The 19,865-nt window shown below is 58.6% G+C and overlaps 1 protein-coding gene across 1 annotated transcript in view; it reads left to right on the top strand.

The window, feature by feature from the left end:
- The window catches only part of DNAH1 (dynein axonemal heavy chain 1), an 82,403-nt gene extending 62,765 nt beyond the window's left edge, over positions 1-19,638 (top strand). Inside the window, exons 49-78 of the mRNA XM_069561090.1 lie at positions 411-607; positions 995-1,130; positions 2,058-2,266; positions 2,498-2,669; positions 3,447-3,638; positions 3,992-4,102; positions 5,122-5,307; positions 5,727-5,918; positions 8,896-9,063; positions 9,154-9,345; positions 9,539-9,670; positions 10,140-10,265; positions 10,871-10,990; positions 11,115-11,264; positions 11,375-11,535; positions 12,369-12,594; positions 12,730-12,925; positions 13,251-13,402; positions 14,041-14,237; positions 14,480-14,624; positions 14,878-15,036; positions 15,123-15,254; positions 15,587-15,757; positions 15,848-16,027; positions 16,466-16,642; positions 17,266-17,436; positions 17,594-17,724; positions 18,079-18,430; positions 18,694-18,928; positions 19,467-19,638. Of these exons, the coding sequence (XP_069417191.1) occupies positions 411-607; positions 995-1,130; positions 2,058-2,266; positions 2,498-2,669; positions 3,447-3,638; positions 3,992-4,102; positions 5,122-5,307; positions 5,727-5,918; positions 8,896-9,063; positions 9,154-9,345; positions 9,539-9,670; positions 10,140-10,265; positions 10,871-10,990; positions 11,115-11,264; positions 11,375-11,535; positions 12,369-12,594; positions 12,730-12,925; positions 13,251-13,402; positions 14,041-14,237; positions 14,480-14,624; positions 14,878-15,036; positions 15,123-15,254; positions 15,587-15,757; positions 15,848-16,027; positions 16,466-16,642; positions 17,266-17,436; positions 17,594-17,724; positions 18,079-18,430; positions 18,694-18,928; positions 19,467-19,588 (5,190 nt within the window). The 3' untranslated portion in view covers positions 19,589-19,638. The remainder of the gene's footprint in view (positions 1-410; positions 608-994; positions 1,131-2,057; positions 2,267-2,497; positions 2,670-3,446; positions 3,639-3,991; positions 4,103-5,121; positions 5,308-5,726; positions 5,919-8,895; positions 9,064-9,153; positions 9,346-9,538; positions 9,671-10,139; positions 10,266-10,870; positions 10,991-11,114; positions 11,265-11,374; positions 11,536-12,368; positions 12,595-12,729; positions 12,926-13,250; positions 13,403-14,040; positions 14,238-14,479; positions 14,625-14,877; positions 15,037-15,122; positions 15,255-15,586; positions 15,758-15,847; positions 16,028-16,465; positions 16,643-17,265; positions 17,437-17,593; positions 17,725-18,078; positions 18,431-18,693; positions 18,929-19,466) is intronic.
- The last annotated feature ends 227 nt before the right edge of the window (positions 19,639-19,865 follow it).

Genomic DNA, 19,865 nt, shown 5'->3' with positions numbered 1-19,865 from the left:
AGACCGGCTCCATAACTGGGGACACACTAAGCCCGTTTGAGGGGCTGTCATCCACCCATAGAGCTGCAGCAGGGACCCTGGGGCCACGAGTCTTGAGTCAAGACCCCAGGGCGGCAGGATGAAGCTGAGTGGGTGGGGCTCCTGGTGGTTTCTCCCCACACAGATCCTTTCTAGTTCTCAGTAGCTCCCATGGGGCCCCAGGTTGGTACGTCCTGGGGAGCGCTGGAGGCAGCAGACAGCTCTCTGAGCCCACCCTCAGGCCTCATTCACCCGGCATCTGAAGGCCCAACATCCCTCCATGCGCAGAGGAGCCAGGGAAGGGGGGGATATGCTCCCTGTCGGGGGGGACAGGGCACACAGGGACAGAAGGAGGACCCAGCTGTTCCCATTCCCCACACCTCTGCCCCCAGATGATGCAGGTGATCGAGGAGTACATGGAAGACTACAACCAGATCAACACAGCCAAGCTGAGGCTGGTGCTCTTCATGGACGCCATGAGTCATGTCTGCCGCATCAGCCGCACCCTGCGCCAGGCGCTGGGCAACGCACTCCTCCTGGGCGTGGGTGGCAGCGGCCGGAGCTCCCTCACGAGACTGGCCTCGCACATGTGAGGGCCCCCAGGCATGGTGGGCGGTGGGTAGCTTGTGGCAGACTCATGTCCATCCTGTTCTTCCTCATGTTCCGCACTGGGGCAGACCCACCTGGCCCTGGGCTCCAAGGAGAGGCAGCAGCAGGCCTTGTGATGCTGCGGGGAAGGCAGCGGGTAGCTTCAGGCATCCAGGAGGGGTTCCTGGATGAGGTGGCCATGGGCCTTCTCTCTGAATCAGAACTTGGCGGATGGAAGGACGGGCATTCCAGGCAGAGGGAGCAGCCTCAGCAAAGGTCTGGAAGCCAGAGAGCAGGTTCAGGGCCGAGGAGTCAGCAAGTCTGCCTAGGATGAGAGCAGATGGCTTAGGTGAAGCTTTAAACTCTCTACCCAAACACTTGTCTCCAGGGCCGAGTACGAGTGCTTCCAGATTGAGCTGTCTAAGAACTACGGCATGACGGAGTGGCGTGATGATGTCAAGAAGGTCTTGCTCAAGGCTGGCTTGCACAACCTGCCCATCACCTTCCTGTTCTCAGATACCCAGGTGCCACCACATGGGCAGTGCGGGGGGTCTGGGATGAGCAGGATACAACCCACCCCAGCGTGCCATCCAGAATGGTGGTCAGTCCTTTGAGTCCAGGTCCCTGTTACTGGGGGTGGATCTTGGGAGGAAGGCTGGAAGAGAGGCTGGGGGTCAAACCCAGCCAGTCAGAGTCGGGGGGCGGGGGTGAGCATAGATAATGGCTATCCCCAGAGGTAAAGAAGGCCCCTGGCACCATGGCCGACCACAGGCAGAACCACACTCACTGGTCAATGGCTTCTGACCTCAAAGACCACAGGACTGGTGCCTACAGTGCCAGGCCCATAGCTTCCTTCCTGGGGCTACTCCATCTGGAGCTCCCTAGGTGTGAAGCCTCTTCCAGGGCTGAGAAGAGGAGACGTTGTGGGTCCAGGGCCTCGAGACAGACAGGGCAGCACTTCACCCTGACCGGCATTTGGGGTTGGGCCGAAAGTGAAGCCCCAGAAGACTCCCAGCCAGCCCTGCTCTTCTCTCTGGGGCTCCCCTTTCATAGTCAGGCGAGAGAGGGTGCCTTCTGGCACTGGCCAGGCCCTGGCCATATGAGATAGGCAAGGACCTGTTTCTGCCTGTGGCCTGGTTTTCTCCGGTGGATTAACTGTGAGATGTGGAGAGGCTCGGCAAGAGAGGAGGAAGACACTGCATGTCCCACCCAGGACCCAGGCCTTTCCATAGCCAAGCACCAGTGTTCAGAGTCTCTGCTGCAGGGTGGGTCTGGGTGTGAGTCCTCGACCACGACTCGGGAGGTCACCTGTGGAACCCTGGGCTTCTCTGAGCCTAATGGCACTGTCCCTGGAAGGGGTCTGCTGCTAAGATTCAGGGAGATCAGGGTCATGAAGCCCAACACCCAGGGCCATCATCAAGGTTCATTTCCTTCACCCCGCTCTCCCCTAGATCAAGAATGAGTCCTTCCTGGAGGACATTAACAATGTCCTGAACTCGGGCGACATTCCCAACCTCTACAACATGGATGAGCAGGACCAGATCGTCAACACCATGCGGCCGTACATCCAGGAGCAGGGCCTGCAGCCCACCAAGGCCAACCTCATGGCCGCCTACACTGGGCGCGTGCGCAGCAACATCCACATGGTGCTGTGCATGAGGTACCGGCAGCCGTCGCAGCCTCACGGGCCGGTGGCTGGGGCGGGGGAGCACCCGGGCCCACCACGCGGGGAGGTGGCCTGGGCCTGCCCGCCACACCACTGGGCCCAGGCTGCTCTGCTCTTGTGTCCTGGCTGACACGCCGCGGGGCTGTCAAATGACCCTGGGTCCTGGGTCCCTGGGGGGCGGGGGGTGTCCGTGTCTCAGGGCCTCATTTGAGCCCCTACCCCCAGCCCCATTGGAGAGGTCTTCCGAGCTCGCCTGAGACAGTTCCCCTCCCTGGTCAACTGCTGCACCATCGACTGGTTTAATGAGTGGCCGGCAGAGGCCCTGGAATCGGTGGCCATCATGTTCCTGAGTGAGATCCCAGAGCTGGACGCCACCCCCAAAGTAATCGAAGGACTGGTAAGTATCTCGGATCTCGGTGAGGAGAAAGCCCGTGTGAGGAGGGACTGTGTAGATTTGGGCTCGGGGTCACCAAGGTCTGGGTGAGAGTCCCAGGTGCCCCACTTATGGGAAGTCTCTAGGCAGCCAGCTTGACCTGTTTAAGCCTCAGTTTCCTCATCTGTGTAATAGGAATATCACAAGGTGGTCACGGTGATGTAGGAAGCTGGATACACAGTTTCACAGTCACCATTATCTTATTCCCAGAGGGTTCCATAGCAGCTTCTCTGAAGAGCCCCCTGGTACAACCCAGAGACCACAGATGGGTGGGAGGGCTAGATATGTCTAGCCCAACCTAAGAAAGTGACGGTCACCTGAGGGCCGAGAGCTCAGATGAGCCCATCGCTGTTCAGCCATGCTGAGGCCTTGGGCCCTCCCTTCCCCATCTACACCCTCCAAGAGGGGCCTCACCTTAGGGCTTTCTGAGCGAGGCAGGTCACAGGGGCTGTGACAAGGGCGCAAGAGAGCCCTTGGGCCAAGAGCCAGGATACCTTTAGGCCCAAATTCAAAGTGAACCCTGCCCTTGGCAACTGTGTGAGCTTGAAAAAGCCTCTCGACTTAGCTCTGAGTCATGAGATTTTTGTCTACAGAGTGGGTGACCTTTAGCTGGAGATCACCTCCTGTGAGAGTGAGTGTGAGGGCACCTGACTCCCTCCTCAACCCGGGCTCCAGTGGCTTCGAAGGCACCCTGGTGCCCCATCTCTACCAGGCTGGCATCCTCGATCTCTTTCCCCACAGATTCAAGTCTGTGTGTATATCCACCAGTCGGTGGCCAAGAAGTGTGTCGAGTATCTGGCCGAGCTGGCCCGCCACAACTATGTGACCCCCAAGAGCTACCTAGAGCTGCTCAATATCTTCTCCATCCTTGTCGGGCAGAAGAAACAGGAGCTGAAAACCGCTAAGAACCGCATGAAGAGTGGCCTCGACAAGGTGGGGCCAGGGGTGGGGGCCTCGTGGGCAACCGCTGGCTGCATGTGATTCTGCCCGTTCTGTCTCGGCCCTGACTCCACATGACCCCTGTCAGCTGGCAGCCCACAGTGTTTAAATGGGTAGCCTCTTCCCTCACCAAAGGAACCGGGCCAAGGGCAAGAGCAAAGCAGATCACCTCGGAGACTTAGTGGCCTGCTCCCTTCCCCTGAAGCAGCCAGCCACGGCCTCTCGCTTGCGAGTGAATGAGGGCAGCCCTGCAGGGCTCTCTCCCTTGTTCCCCTCTGGGCCTAGCTCTCTGGTCCCTATCACACCTGATTTCCTCTCCGTGCCCCACCCCCCCGCCCCACCCTCAGCTGCTGCGCACCGCAGAGGACGTGGCCAAGATGCAGGAGGAGCTGGAGATTATGCGCCCCCTGCTGGAGGAGGCTGCCAGGGACACCACGCTCACCATGGAGCAGATCAAGGTCAGGGATGCTCCTGGGCTCCCTCCCTGATGGCTGAGCACGTCTGAGGAGGCTCGGCATCCCCACGCAGCCACGAGATCCCTAGCGGCCCGGGCTCTTGGTGCCCAGGTCCCTCATTCAGTCATGCGATCCCTCAACAAATGCTTGCTCAGAACCTACTCTATGCCGGGCACCGCCCTGGGCAGGAGATAGGGTGATGAGCATGACAGACAAATCCAAACCCAACAGTCACAGCACAGGTTGTTGTGAGCAGCAAGGACACCACAAGCAGTGGTCCAGAGTCTGCTTGAGTCTCCCTCTGAGGCCCTCTGAGTCTACACGAGGGCCTGTGTTTAAAGGTTAGTCCTCCGATGGTAAAGAATCTGCCCGCCACGTGGGAGACCCTGGTTCTGAGGACCCTGGTTCCAAGGAAGATCCCTTGGAGAAGGAATGGCAAGCCACTCCAGGATTCTTACCTGAAGAATTCCATGGACTCCCAGAGGACCCTGGGAGGCTATAGTCCATGGGGGTCGCTAAGAGTTGAACACAACTGAGTAACTAACACACACACACACACGCACACACACACACCTCACAGTAGCCTCCGCAGATTTGCATATTCATGATGGCAGCTTTCTGGAAGAAACAATCATGTCCGGCTCTGCAAAGGCAGTGGCACTGGAAAATTTTCCAGGAGATGGAAAGAAAATGGCTTGTGGGAGGGGAGCATCTTTCTCTGTCTTGTATGGAGGTGCCCTGTGGGTTTAGGGGGTCCTTCCCCTGGGGCAGTTATGCTCAAGCACATAAAGCCCAGAGCCCCATGCCAGGCCCACGATGAGCACTCAGGACCGGAAGGGGATGCCAGCACTCCCAGATCTCCCCACAGGCTGTCACAGCCAAGAGGGTCCTTGAGAATGGGGCATCTCAACCCTCATTCCCTTCCATCTGGGGAGACTGAGACACTGAGAGGAGAAAGGGAGGAGGGCACACCGGTCCCTGACGCTGGCCACCCGTGGGGCCTCGCTGCCTCTGGTCCCTAGGTGGACACAACCATTGCTGAGGAGACCCGGAATTCAGTGCAAGCAGAGGAGATCAAGGCCAATGAGAAGGCCAGGAAGGCACAAGCTATCGCTGATGATGCCCAGAAGGACCTGGATGAGGCTCTGCCAGCCCTGGACGCAGCCCTGGCCAGCTTGCGCAACCTCAACAAGAATGATGTGACTGAGGTGGGTGGCTTGGCCCCTTCTGGGCATCTTTCCTGATGCCTCCGTGGGTTCTGGCCCATAAGCTCTCCCTCTAACATCTCGTGAGCGTCATCTGTCGAGAGGAGAGGGCAGAACTAGAGCTTGAACCCAGCTGCCTGCCCTCACCTCCTTGTATCAGCCCTGAGGACCCAGGCAGGCGCCTGAGGAAGGCTCTGGGCCCTGAGAAATGACTGTGTAAGGCCTTTTGGCCAGGCCTGGGTACATGGGGGAGCAGTAGTCACCACAGGCTAAGACAGACCTCTGGGGGTTGCCGGGCATACCAGTGGTCCGTAGCAGTAGGGACTCAGTTTGTGGGACCCACCCTGTCTGGAAGCTGTCCCTGCCTGGGGGTGCCCACTATGAGGGACCTGCCCCTTCCTGACTCTTGGCCTGGCCCCCAGGTGCGTGCCATGCAGCGGCCACCGCCAGGCGTGAAGCTGGTCATTGAAGCTGTGTGCATCATGAAGGGCATCAAGCCCAAGAAGGTCCCAGGAGAGAAGCCTGGCTCCAAGGTGGATGACTACTGGGAGCCAGGCAAGGGGCTGCTGCAGGACCCCGGCCGCTTCCTGGAGAGCCTCTTCAAGTTTGACAAGGTGCGCATGCCCAGCACCTGGCCAGCTGGGCAGAGAGGCGGGGGGGAAGGAACTGTCCCCTCCTCCACAGAGCTGGGGCCTCCATCCCATCTCCCTCTGCCTGCAACACACATAGCCCTGTGGTCACAGAGCCGAGGGGACCAGACCCTGGCCCAGAGGAGCTCTCCAGCTAAGGGGCAGGGAGCAACAGACCCAGTAGCAGATCGATATTGATGAATCAGGACCTGGGAAGGCCCCAGTGCCCACGATACCTTAATCACCCACAGTTACTCCAAGGCTCTGCCACCCGGAGAGTCTCTCTCCTGTCCTTTTCTCCCTACAACCCCAGTGGCCCTGGCCAAGACCTTCCCTGGCTGCTCAACTATCGCCTCTCCCTCGGTCTCAGCACCTGAGATTTAACACCTGTTTGTCTGCATTTCTCTCTCTTCCTGTCTATCTGGGGCTCTCAATGTCCATGGGCATGTGCTCTCACAGGAATGCTTGTGGTGAGGTCCACCTGGAGCCTACAGCCCTCTTGGAGGTTTCTCTCCAGCCCACATGGGCCACCCACCACCACCATGTGTCAGTGCTGAAGCCCTGGGCACATCCCAAGAAGGGTAGAGACAATGGCCCATCTCAGTGACAGCTGGACTCCATACGGAGCTCCCCATCCATCCAATTAAGCCAAATCAGGAGGCTCACAGCCAGTGCTCAGGCTCCCTTGGTCCCAAGCTCTGACCTCTAGGAGCTCATGAACAGTACAGATTCCTGGGTTCATCCTAAACTACAGACCTGGATTCTCCTAGCACAGGTCAAGAGCCCTGAAGGAGTGATGTGCTCTGGGAGTAGGGATTATTGCACTTGAACACGTGCCTGGTTGGACCTCAGAACCACTCACTCATCTCCACATGGGCCAGGAAGCAGCCCTTGTCTCTAAATGGGTTTTAAACAGGGCCTGTAAGGAAACATATAAGCATCTGAATGCAGAATTCCAAAGAATAGCAAGAAGAGATAAGAAAGCCTTCTTCAGCAATCAATGCAAAGAAATAGAGGAAAACAACAGAATGGGAAAGACTAGAGATCTCTTCAGGAAAATTAGAGATACCAAGAGAACATTTCATGCAAAAATGGGCTCGATAAAGGACAGAAATGGTCTGGACCTAACAGAAGCAGAAGATATTAAGAAGAGGTGGCAAGAATACACGGAATAACTGTACAAAAAAGATCTTCACAACCCAGATAATCATGATGATGTGATCACTCATCTAGAGCCAGACATCTTGGAATGTGAAGTCAAGTGGGCCTTAGAAAGCATCACTACAAACAAAGCTAGTGGAGGTGATGGAATTCCAGTTGAGCTGTTTCAAATCCTGAAAGATGATGCTGTGAAAGTGCTGCACTCAATATGCCAGCAAGTTTGGAAAACTCATCAGTGGCCACAGGACTGGAAAAGGTCAGTTTTCATTCCAAGCCCAAAGAAAGGCAATGCCAAAGAATGCTCAAACTACCACACAATTGCACTCATCTCACGTGCTAGTAAAGTAATGCTCAAAATTCTCCAAGCCAGACTTCAGCAATACGTGAACCGTGAACTTCCTGATGTTCAAGCTGGTTTTAGAAAAGGCAGAGGAACCAGAGATCAAATTGCCAACATCCGCTGGATCATTGAAAAAGCAAGAGAGTTCCAGAAAAACATCTATTTCTGCTTTATTGACTATGCCAAAGCCTTTGACTGTGTGGATCACAATAAACTGTGGAAAATTCTGAGAGAGATGGGAATACCAGACCACCTAACCTGCCTCTTGAGAAATCTGTATGCAGGTCAGGAAGCAACAGTTTGAACTGGACATGGAACAACAGACTGGTTCCAAATAGGAAAAGGAGTACATCAAGGCTGTATATTGTCACCCTGCTTATTTAACTTATATGCAGAGTACGTCATGAGAAACGCTGGGCTGGAAGAAACACAAGCTGGAATCAAGATTGCTGGGAGAAATATCAAGAACTTCAGATATGCAGATGACCCCACCCTTATGGCAGAAAGTGAAGAGGAGCTAGAAAGCCTCTTGATGAAAGTGAAAGAGGAGAGTGAAAAAGTTGGCTTAAAGCTCTACATTCAGAAAACAAAGATCATGGCATCTGGTCCCATCACTTCATGGGAAATAGATGGGGAAACAGTGTCAGACTTTATTCTTTTGGGCACCAGAATCACTGCAGATGGTGACTGCAGCCATGAAATTAAAAGACGCTTACTCCTTGGAAGAAAAGTTATGGCCAACCTAGATAGTATATTCAAAAGCAGAGACATTACTTTGCCGACTAAGGTCCGTCTAGTGAAGGCTATGGTTTTTCCTGTGGTCATGTATGGATGTGAGAGTTGGACTGTGAAGAAGGCTGAGCGCCGAAGAATTGATGCTTTTGAACTGTGGTGTTGGAGAAGACTCTTGAGAGTCCCTTGGACTGCAAGGAGATCCAACCACTCCATTCTGAAGGAGATCAGCCCTGGGATTTCTTTGGAAGGAATGATGCTAAAGCTGAAACTCCAGTACTTTGGCCACCTCATGCGAAGAGCTGACTCATTGGAAAAGACTCTGATGCTGGGAGGGATTGGGGGCAGGAGGAGAAGGGGATGACAGAGGATGAGATGGCTGGATGGCATCACTGACTCGATGGACGTGAGTCTGAGTGAACTCCGGGAGATGGTGATGGACGGGGAGGCCTGGCATGCTGCGATTCATGGGGTCGCAAAGAGTCGGACACGACTGAGCGACTGAACTGAACTGAACTGTGTGTTATCAGATCTTGAGGAAGAAAAAATCTGATTGTATTCTTTGAAATCCTGGGACACAGAAGTTCCTCTTCTAGCCAGCCTTTCTGGGTCGTGTTTATTGCCTAGCCTGCCCGGGCATAGAGGCAAGAGTAGGGTGTCCCCCCACCCGCCAGAGTCCTCTCTGTCCTCCCTGGGAAGCGGCCCCAAGCCCGTGGTTTCCATCCCCAGGACAACATTGGGGAGGCGGTGATCAAAGCCATCCAGCCATACATCGACAATGAGGAGTTCCAGCCGGCCGCCATCGCCAAGGTGTCCAAGGCCTGCACCTCCATCTGCCAGTGGGTGCGCGCCATGCACAAGTACCATTTTGTGGCCAAGGCTGTGGAGCCCAAGCGGGTGAGCGCTGGGTAGGCCTGGGGCTAGGGGCGGGGGCCTGGGCTCCCCCGGGGGCACCGGGAAAGCTGGCCCTGTTTCCTCTGCTCTCAGCAAGCCTTGCGGGAGGCCCAGGACGACCTGGAGGTGACACAGAGGATCCTAGAGGAGGCGAAGCAGCGCCTGCACGAGGTGGAGGACGGCATTGCCACGATGCAGGCCAAGTACAGAGAGTGCATCGCCAAGAAGGAGGAGCTGGAGCTGAAGTGTGAGCAGTGTGAGCAGCGGCTGGGCCGTGCTGACAAGGTGCGCACCCCTCTGGGGAGGGCCTGCGGGCACGGCCTGCCCCCGTGGGCTGGGGGGGCCTCAGCAGTAGAGGGGGTGGTCCTGGGGTGGCTGTTCCTTCCCTCTCCCTGGCTACCTTGGTCAGGGGGACTGCACCAGGCAGGGACATCCAGGGCCAGCCTCCCAGAGCCCACCCCACGGGCTGTCCCTGCAGCTCATCAACGGGCTGTCAGACGAGCGGGTGCGCTGGCAGGAGACTGTGGAGAACCTGGAGCACATGCTTGACAGCATCTTCGGGGATGTGCTGGTGGCCGCCGGCTTTGTGGCCTACCTGGGCCCCTTCACGGTGAGGACCTCCCCAGCCCTGCCATGAGGCCTCACTTCCATAAGCGGTAGCCTGAGGGTGGCTCTTCTCTCACACACTTTTTCAACAAACATTTTTTTTAGACGTCCTGTCTGAGCCAGGTGCTGTTCTGGGCATTGGGGAAATGACAGCTCCCAAAACAGAAATCCTGCGTTGTGGGGCTGGCGTTTCTAGCCAGAAGGCTGAGCTCGTGCTTCTGGGCTTGCTATGCACCTCTCCCTCAGTCCTCACAGCTGCCCCGATGGGTGGGCACTGTTGTCATTCCCCCCGGTTTCCCTAGGAAGGGGCTGAGAGGTGGGGAGGCCGAGCCTGTTCCCCACAGCGGGGCTAGGGCTCAGGCCTCTGGCTCTGCACGGACCCCTCTGCACAGCTGCGAGTGCTGGGGGCAGGGGAAGTGGGAGGGCATCGCGGCTGTCTCGGCAGGGTAGCTCAGAGTCTGGTGTCTCTCCAGGGCCAGTACCGCACGGTGCTGTACGACAGCTGGGTCAAGCAGCTCGTAGCCCACCATGTCCCACACAGCGCCGAGCCCACGCTGATTGGGACGCTGGGGAACCCCGTGAAGATCCGCTCCTGGCAGGTGCCCACCCTGGGGGGCTGGAGCAGCTGGGCTGGGTCTGCAGTGTGCTCTGGGCTGGGCCAGGAGGCCCCCGCCTGCCTCCCACCCTCTCCTGGGTCTGCTTAGAGATGCCTTCCCTGAAGCTGCCTGGGGCCGGTCAGAGGCTGGTGGGCAGGAGAGGAGAAAGCTGAGTGGCACAGGTGCTGGCTGACTGCAGGCAGAGAGGTCAAAGGGTGCTTGTGAGAGCTGGGCGGGGTAAGAGAGCAATGTCCAGGGCGCGGGGTTAAGAGAGCGTGTCTGAGCTATAGACCCCGGAGGACAGGTAGAGTTGACCCAGGGAGAGAGAACCAAGAGGCAGTAGGCACAGGCCGAGCGTGGACACAGGCTGGGAGCGCCAATGGGCTCCAATGGCTTGTGAAGATGGTCTGACTCAGCTAGGACTCAACAGGCAAAGAAATGAGAGGCCCAGCGAAGGAGGGTGTTGGGAGTCAGCCCATAGCCGGGAGGCAGGTCCTGAGGGCTGAGACCTCGTGCGCTGCCCTCCGCCCTCAAGAGGATGCAGTAAGGGGAAGGGGACACAGCCTGCTTGTGTGAGCCTCCCCCAGACCCAGCCTGGTCCCCCACAGATCGCTGGCCTCCCCAACGACACCCTGTCAGTGGAGAATGGGGTCATCAACCAGTTCTCCCAGCGCTGGACCCACTTCATTGACCCTCAGGGCCAGGCCAACAAATGGATCAAGAACATGGTGAGCCTACCCCGCCACCACCCCATCCAGCAGGCCTTAGTAGCTGCATGGGCAGTAGCTGAGCCTCAGGCCAGCTCTCAGCCCACACGGACCCTTCCCCGCTCCCCCCACTCCGTGCCCCCAGGAGAAGGACAATGGGCTGGATGTGTTCAAGCTGAGCGACCGCGACTTCCTGCGCAGCATGGAGAATGCCATCCGCTTTGGCAAGCCCTGCCTCCTGGAGAATGTGGGCGAGGAGCTGGATCCCGCCCTGGAGCCTGTGCTGCTGAAACAGGTGGGCCTGCGGGTGTGGGGGCGGCCCAGACACAGGTGAGGGTGGCCCCCTCCCCCTGCCTCACTGGCAGGGCCCCAGGCCACAGCGCTTACCCATCCCACCCGCTGCAGACCTATAAGCAGCAGGGGAACACGGTGCTGAAGCTGGGGGACACGGTGATCCCCTACCACGAGGACTTCAAGATGTACATTACCACCAAGCTGCCCAACCCCCACTACACACCCGAGATCTCCACCAAACTCACCCTCATCAACTTCACCCTGTCACCCAGGTAAGCCTCTGGCCCCCAGCCCCCCGAGCATCAGCTCTGCCTGGGCCTGCCTGGCTGCCCCTCTCCCACCCCTAGACTGAGACAGGGATTTTCCCCCTGGGAGACCCCACCAGCTTCCTTGCCAGCTGTCTGCATTTCAGGTCATTCCAGCCCTTCCACCAATGCCACTGTTCCCACCTAAGAACCAATGCTTCCCCCATTCCCCCAGTTCATCCTGATCCCGGTCTGGAGCCCCTCTCTCAGCCTCCCTGGGCAGCGCTAGCCCACCTCATCCGGATGCCCTTTCCCCACAGCCCTTGCTGGGCTCTTGTGCGCTCACCCCAGCGCTGCCCTGGAGCCCTGAGGGGGCCATACTCTGACTCCCCGCACCCAAGCCCTGTTTCTTGCCCTTGCTGCCCTACGCCCAGGCGCTGCAGCTTTTGCCGGCCACCCACACAGAGTGCTAAGGCCTCCCTGACAGTGGCCACTGTGAACCTCCCCACGGATCAGGGGGTGAAAACTCCCTTAAGGCCTGGTCCTCCCTATCACCCATAGCCTCCTCCTGCTGAGAGGGAGTTTCTCAGAGACCCCAGCAGCTCCCACATTCAACTGCCTGGCCCCTCCTGGGACTCTAGGCTCCCACTTGAGGTCTCACTGAGAACTGATCACTTTGGATCCAGGCTCTGCCTTAGCCCTGCAGCTGGAAGCTGAGGTCAGACCTCCCAGGCTGACACCAGCAGAGATGCTGTGCTCTTTGGAGCCCCAGGAGCATAGGTAGGCAGGCGAGCAGGCTCGAGGCTGGCCGTCCAGGGCTCACCAGGTGCTACAGACATAATGTCTCCTGCCCCTGACAGCGGCCTAGAGGATCAGCTGCTGGGCCAGGTCGTGGCTGAGGAGCGGCCCGACCTGGAGGAAGCCAAGAACCAGCTAATTGTCAGTAACGCCAAGATGCGCCAGGAGCTGAAGGACATTGAAGACCAGATCCTGTACCGCCTCAGCTCCTCCGAGGGCAACCCCGTGGATGACATGGAGCTCATCAAGGTGCTGGAGGCTTCCAAGATGAAGGCTGCCGAGATCCAGGTCCACAACTACCCGCCCGCCCCTGCCCGCCTCTCCCCGCCTGCCCCAGGCCTGCCCACATCACCACCCTCTTCTGCCTGCTGCTCTTTGCCAGACTACCTGGGCCTGACAAGCAGCCCCCTACTGCACCCCCAGGCCAAGGTCAGGATTGCAGAACAGACGGAGAAGGACATTGACCTCACGCGCATGGAGTACATTCCTGTGGCCGTCCGCACCCAGATCCTCTTCTTCTGCGTGTCCGACCTGGCCAGCGTGGACCCCATGTACCAGTACTCCCTCGAGTGGTTTCTCAACATCTTCCTCTCAGGCATCGCCAACTCAGAGAGGGCAGGTAACCCTGGCACAGATGCACATGTTGACCCAAACAACCAGGCTTCACCCTGGCACAGAGATGACACCCCTGGATGCATTTCCATAGCAGGCACACACATGCAGACGCACCCCCAGGTTCACTGGCACACACCCTCATGAGACTCACCCTACATACGAACACATACCCCACTCGTAGGCTCCTCAGAGCAAATGCCCCAAGGGGGTGTGCCCAGACTGCTCCTTTGGCTGCTGGGGAGACTGGCGGGGCTGGGCTGTGCCCCAGGGATCTTTTTTCTCTGCCCCTCAACCCGGTCCCCACACTGCCATCGCCCTCTGCCCTGCAGACAACCTGAAGAAGCGCATTGCCAACATCAACCACTACCTGACCTACAACCTCTACAGCAATGTCTGCCGCAGCCTCTTCGAGAAGCACAAGCTGATGTTCGCCTTCCTGCTGTGTGCCCGCATCATGATGAACCAGGGCAAGATCAACCAGGTGCGTGGCAGAGAGGCAGCTGCGGCCCGGTCAAGGACAGATGGCCTGAGGGGTTGTCCCGTGGCCGAGCTGAGAGAACAGGATAGAAGGACAGGGCATATCTGGCAGGAGGGTACAGCAAGGGCGGGTGGGCAGAGGCCTCTGGAAACAGTTATTTGCATGAAACAGCCAGGAGGCCCCGGGTTAACTGTGACCCAACAGGTCCTGGAACTCTCAGCACCTTGAGAGTACTAGTGAGCAGAGACCATCCTGAGCCTCCCAGCTCACGGTCTCATGAGTGCCAGGGACTTCGTGATGCGTTGGGAAGCACTGAGAGTGACCTCCTCCACTGCTTGAGCCCTCGCTGTGTGCCAGGTGCTGGGCTCACAACAGCCCTCCGACCTACCCCTGTGAAACCCCTGGGAAGCAGAGTTCTGATTCTTCCTACTTTCCAAGTGAGGAAACAGAGGCTCAGAGAGCTCAAATCTTTTGCCTCATGTCACACAGCCAGGGGAAAGGGAAAGAGGAAACACTAACCCAGACCTGTCGGACTACCACCCCGAGTTTTCTGGCTGAGGATGGCAGAGGAGGCTCTGCTGGATGGGGCACCGGACCCATGGCTCAGGGCCCGGGCGCTTGCCGCCTCTGTCTCTTACCAGAACGAGTGGCGCTACCTCCTGTCCGGAGGCTCTGTCTCGGTCACGAGTGAGAACCCTGCCCCAGAATGGCTGACAGACCGGGCCTGGAGAGACATCCAGGCGCTCTCCAACCTGCCAGCCTTCTCCACCTTTGCCCACGATTTCGTGAAGCACCTGCCGGAATTCCGGGCCATCTTTGACAGCCATGAGCCCCACCGGTGAGCTGGGGCCTGGGGCACAGCAGGGCGGGTGCATCCAGGGAGTGAGACCCAGGTACAGGCTTACCCTGGGCCTTCTCTGAGGGGCCGCCCAGGGCTGCCCTGCAGCTGTGACGACATCTCTCCCGTGCCCCCGGCCACCGCCTTCTCCCTGCTGTCCGGCCTCCCCGCCACAAGCAGAGAAGCTGTGGCCAGGCTCCTACCACAGGTCAGCTCTCAGGGGGACGTGGGCACTGTTGCAGGGAGCCGTTGCCTGGCATCTGGGACCAATACCTGGACCAGTTCCAGAAGCTGTTGGTTCTCCGCTGCCTACGTGGGGACAAGGTGACCAACGCCATGCAGGACTTCGTGGCTGCCAACCTGGAGCCGCGCTTCATTGAGCCCCAGGCAAGTGCTGTCAGCCAGTGCCTGGGCTAATCGCCCCCTGGGACCAGGGTCCTGGCTGCACCTGCATGGACCCCTTGGCAGCCTTGGTCAGGCCAGGATCCTTAGCCACCACATGAGGCTCTGAGAGGTTCCAAGTCCCCTCAGGAAGCCCCTTGGGGACCACTCTGGGGGCCCCAGGAGCCCCCTCTCTCGCCCTGGTGGCCTGCCCCTGAGGAGAAGCTCTCGGCAACCCCAGCATCTCTCTGCCCTGCAGACAGCCAACCTGTCACTGGTGTTCAAAGACTCCAACTCCACCACCCCCCTCATCTTCGTGCTGTCGCCGGGCACCGACCCCGCCGCTGACCTCTACAAATTTGCCGAAGAAATGAAGTTCTCCAAGAAGCTCTCTGCCATCTCCCTGGGCCAGGGCCAGGTCAGCGCAGGCGGGTGGTAGAGAAGGAGGGAGCCGGTGGGCTGGGCCAGCGGGTCCCGCATCACTCAGCGCTCCTGTCCCCACAGGGCCCTCGGGCGGAAGCCATGATGCGCAGCTCCATAGAGAGGGGCAAGTGGGTCTTCTTTCAGAACTGCCACCTGGCACCGAGCTGGATGCCGGTGCTGGAGCGCCTCATCGAGCATATCAACCCTGACAAGGTACACCAAGGGGGCACCAGCGCCTTCATCCTGGACGGGTGGCGCTCAACGAGCTCACCCCACAGTGGGCACTCAGCAAGTGACACGTGTGACATGCATCAGCTGGATTATTCTCCCCAGCGGCCCCTCAAGTTACTGCCGCCAGTGACTTGCCCAAGGCCACCCAGCACAGAGGTGACCCTGGGACTTGCCGAAGCCCATGTTCCTAGCCAGTGGTCCGTCCCAGGGGTAGAGTCAGGCCGAGGGTGGCCCAGGATCCTGGGTAGGGGAGAGCCTGGTCCTGGGGTGGCCGCCGTATGGGTCTCAGGGCTTACGTGGAGCGTGGCCTCCAGGTGCACCGGGACTTCCGCCTGTGGCTCACCAGCCTGCCTAGCAACAAGTTCCCAGTGTCCATCCTACAGAACGGCTCCAAAATGACCATTGAGCCACCGCGCGGGGTCAAGGCCAACCTGCTCAAGTCTTACAGCAGCCTCAGTGATGAGTTCCTCAACTCCTGTCACAAGGTGAGACACGCTTGGCACAGGACTGCCCCCCACCACTCCCTTTTCAACCCCACCCTTCATGCCCCTCCTCCCCTCCCCCACCTCCGGCAGGCGATGGAGTTCAAGTGCCTGCTGCTGTCTCTGTGTCTCTTCCACGGGAATGCCCTGGAGCGGCGCAAGTTTGGGCCCCTGGGCTTCAACATCCCCTATGAGTTCACAGATGGGGACCTCCGCATCTGCATCAGCCAGCTCAAGATGTTCCTGGACGAGTATGACCACATCCCCTACAAGGTGGGCTGGGCTCCAGCTGGGGGCGGGGAGCTGGGCGCCTGGGGGCCTGACCCACCCAGCCCATTGTTGTTCAGTCACTCAGTCGCCTCTGACTCTGCGACGCCATGGACCGCAGCATGCCAGGCCTCCCTGTCCTTCACCATCTCCCAGAGGTTGCTCAAACTCATGTCCATTGAGTCAGTGATGCCAACCAACCATCTTATCCTCTGTCATCCCCTTCTTCTCCTGCTCTCAATCCTTCCCAGCATCAGGGTCTTTTCTAATGAGTCAGCTTTTCTCATCAGGTGGCCGAAGTATTGGAGCTTCAGCTTCAGCATCAGTCCTTCCAATGAATATTCAGTACTGATTTCCTTTAGGATGGACTGGTTGGATCTCCTTGCAGTCCAAGGGACTCTCAAGGGTCTTCTCCAACACCAAAGCTCAAAACCCACCCCACAGGTCCTCAAGTACACGGCAGGGGAGATCAACTATGGGGGCCGCGTCACTGACGACTGGGACCGCCGCTGTGTCATGAACATCCTAGAGGACTTCTACAGCCCTGATGTGCTCTTCCCGGATCATAGCTACAGCGCCTCAGGCGTTTACCACCAGATCCAGCCCACCTACGACCTCAATGTGAGCACACAGCAGGGCTGTGCTCGAGGCGGCCTGCTGGGTGGGGGTCCTGGGGTGCCGTGGACATCTGGGTGCTGGGAGACATGGCCCCTACCAGCCAGTCACTCTTTTTCATGGATTGATCCATCCCACAAGGATAGCCCTGGAGCTCGGGTTCTGTGGGGAGAGGCCCAGTCCTGCCTCTCAGCCCCTGCCTGCGAGTAATTACTCTTCGAGGCAGGAGGGTGGCTCCTCTGAGGCTGCCAGGCGAGGCAGTGAAGGTCACCAGCCCAGACCACACAGTCAGGGAAGGCTCCTGAGGACATGATGCTTCAGCTAAGATATGTGCGGGGCAGCCAGGGTCTAGGTAGAGAACCCCAGAGTGTGGGCCAGAAGCATAAAGGGCCTGCAAAGGAGGGGCTGTGACAGGGTTGAGCCGCTGAATGAAGAAGCAGGGAGTGAGGTATCAGGGAGAAGTGGGCTGGAAGGGAGCAGAGCCCATGGAGTCCCGAGGGTAAGAGGGGGATATGTAAAGGTTGCAACCAGAGATGACGAGTACAGGGTGTGCTTGCTTGGAGGGCCGTCCTGCAGGCTGGGGGCAGAGCAGGGGAGGGGCTTCAGTCGCAGCCCTCCTCCCCCCACAGGGCTACCTCTCCTACATCAAGAGCCTTCCACTCAACGACATGCCAGAGATCTTTGGCCTGCATGACAATGCCAATATCACCTTCGCCCAGAACGAGACCTATACCCTGCTTGGCACCATCGTCCAACTACAACCCAAATCCTCCTCTGCAGGCGGCAAGAGCCGGGAGGAGGTCAGTGGCAGCAGGGAAGGGGCCCACCCAATGCAGGACCAGTCTCCTGTCCACCATCCTGCCTACTCCGCTGAATGAGGGAGCTCTGTGCCTGTAGACTCCTACATGGGCTAATGGGGGCCACCCCTGATCCCTTTGTGTCTCTCTGCCCCCACAGATAGTGGAGGACGTGGCCCAAAACATTCTGATCAAGGTGCCTGAGCCTGTCAACTTGCAGCAGGTCATGACCAAGTACCCTGTGCTGTATGAAGAGTCAATGAACACGGTGCTAGCACAGGAGGTCATTCGGTAATCCCCCGCTAGCCCCAGCTCTGAGTCAGCGGGCCCCTGGGCTAGAGAGAAATGATAGCAAAGGCTACCATGGGCCAGGAGCCATGCGAAGTGCTATAAACTCAACCGCTAACTCAGCTGTATTATTCCCATTTCACAGATGAGTAAACCAAGGCCCCAGCAGGTTAAGGGATCTAAGGTCATATATTTACTAACAGCCAGGGCTGGGATTGGTACTCGGGCCACCCAACCTGGCTTTATGCTCTTAGCCCCTATGTTCTGTCATTGTTTCTCTATGGCCTAGAACTGGGGAGTGCGGATATGGCCACAGTCCCAGACCACTGCCTTCCTTCTCACCACTGGCTCTTGTAGGTACAACCGGCTGCTACAAGTGATCACACAGTCGCTGAGAGACCTGCTCAAAGCCCTTAAGGGGCTGGTGGTGATGTCCTCACAGCTGGAGCTGATGGCTGCCAGCCTGTACAACAACTCTGTGCCCGAGCTCTGGAAGGCCAAGGCCTACCCATCGCTTAAGCCACTGTCCTCGTGGGTCATGGACCTGCTGCAGCGCCTGGACTTCCTGCAGACCTGGATCTCCGAGGGCATCCCAGCCGTCTTCTGGATCAGTGGCTTCTTCTTCCCCCAGGCCTTCCTGACAGGCACTCTGCAGAACTACGCCCGCAAGTCTGTCATCTCCATCGACACCATCTCCTTCGATTTCAAGGTCTGGACTCAGCCAGGGTCAGGCCAGGGGACAGGCTGGGGGGTGTGGTCCAGGTGGGAAGGGCACTGAGGCCCCAGCTGGCAGGTCAGGGTCAGGAAGAGCCAGGTGGGACTACAGCCCCAGGGAAACCCCTAGGGCTGGGGCGCAGGCTATACGCTACCAGCTAAAACAGCCGATGCTGGGGCAGGCAGAGCCCTCAGGACCCGAATCCGACCCCAGATTCTGCGGTTTGTATGTGAGAGACATCTGTGTGCCCACACCAGGTAATGCGCCAGTCAGTGTCAGAGCTCAAGACCAGGCCCACGGAGGGGTGCTTCATCCATGGACTGTTCCTGGAAGGTGCCCGATGGGACCCTTCAGCCTTCCAGCTGGCTGAGTCTCGGCCTAAGGAGCTGTACACAGAGATGGCCGTTATCTGGCTCCTGCCCACGCCCAACCGCAAGGTCCAAGACCAGGACTTCTACCTGTGTCCCATCTACAAGACGCTGACCCGTGCTGGTATGGTCCCAGGGCAGGGGAGCTGACACCACACAGAGGGCCATAGGCGGGGCCCAGGGTTGGGCCGGTTAGGCTGACCCAGGTTAGCTGAATGAGATGGCTGGCAGAGGTCAGTCAGCACTCCTGAGGCCCAGACGGAGCTGGTCCAGCGGGCAGGGTGGTGCTCAGGGGCTGGACTGAGTCTGTGGGGAGTGGCCCCTGAGCTCACCACCCTCAACTCCCTCAGCAGACCCATGTTGGATCCTGGGAGCCCCAAGCCTGCCAGTGGAGGTTCCCAGGAGCCGACAGGCCCAGACAGGATGGGTGGGCCCGGGCTGGATCCAGCAGGGAATGAGCAGGGGTGTCAGCTGTCCCATTCCAGTCCGTAACAGGTGTAGTAACCCAGGGCAGGTCTGAGCCTGAGCCAGACAGGCTTCCTCTTGGGTCGGGTCCCTTCCTTGTCCCAAGCTCAGTCACCAAGGGACCACCTTCCTTTATATACCGTTCCTGCCCCAACTGAGGCAGACAACTTAACCTCCTCCCCTCTCGCCTGCTCCAGGAACACTATCGACCACCGGCCACTCCACAAACTACGTCATTGCCGTGGAGATCCCCACTGACCAGCCCCAGCGACACTGGATAAAGCGTGGTGTGGCCCTAATCTGTGCCCTGGACTACTAGACACAGACAGAAGGGCTGGGGCCAATTAAAGTTGCATTTCCTGAGCGGTCCCGCTGAGCCTTAGCTCCTTACACCAGGCCTCCTCTGTAGGACCCACGGCCAAGGAAGGTGGGGGTGAGAGGCTGCAGTGGCCTCGAGAGAGAATGTGCTTAGCAGGGGGAAGTGTGGCAGAGCTGGAAGCTTTGACCTGCAACAAGGGAAGAGAGGTGAGCCTTGTGAGGTTCCAGGATCCCTCCAGGGACAGCGTGCCAGACAGGACTAGAGGCAGAGCTGCCAT

Source organism: Ovis canadensis, chromosome 19 (assembly GCF_042477335.2).
Source record: "Ovis canadensis isolate MfBH-ARS-UI-01 breed Bighorn chromosome 19, ARS-UI_OviCan_v2, whole genome shotgun sequence".
NCBI classification, from domain to species: domain Eukaryota; kingdom Metazoa; phylum Chordata; class Mammalia; order Artiodactyla; family Bovidae; genus Ovis; species Ovis canadensis.
Note: the sequence above shows the minus strand (reverse complement) of the source record. Positions and strands in the feature narration are given on the sequence as shown.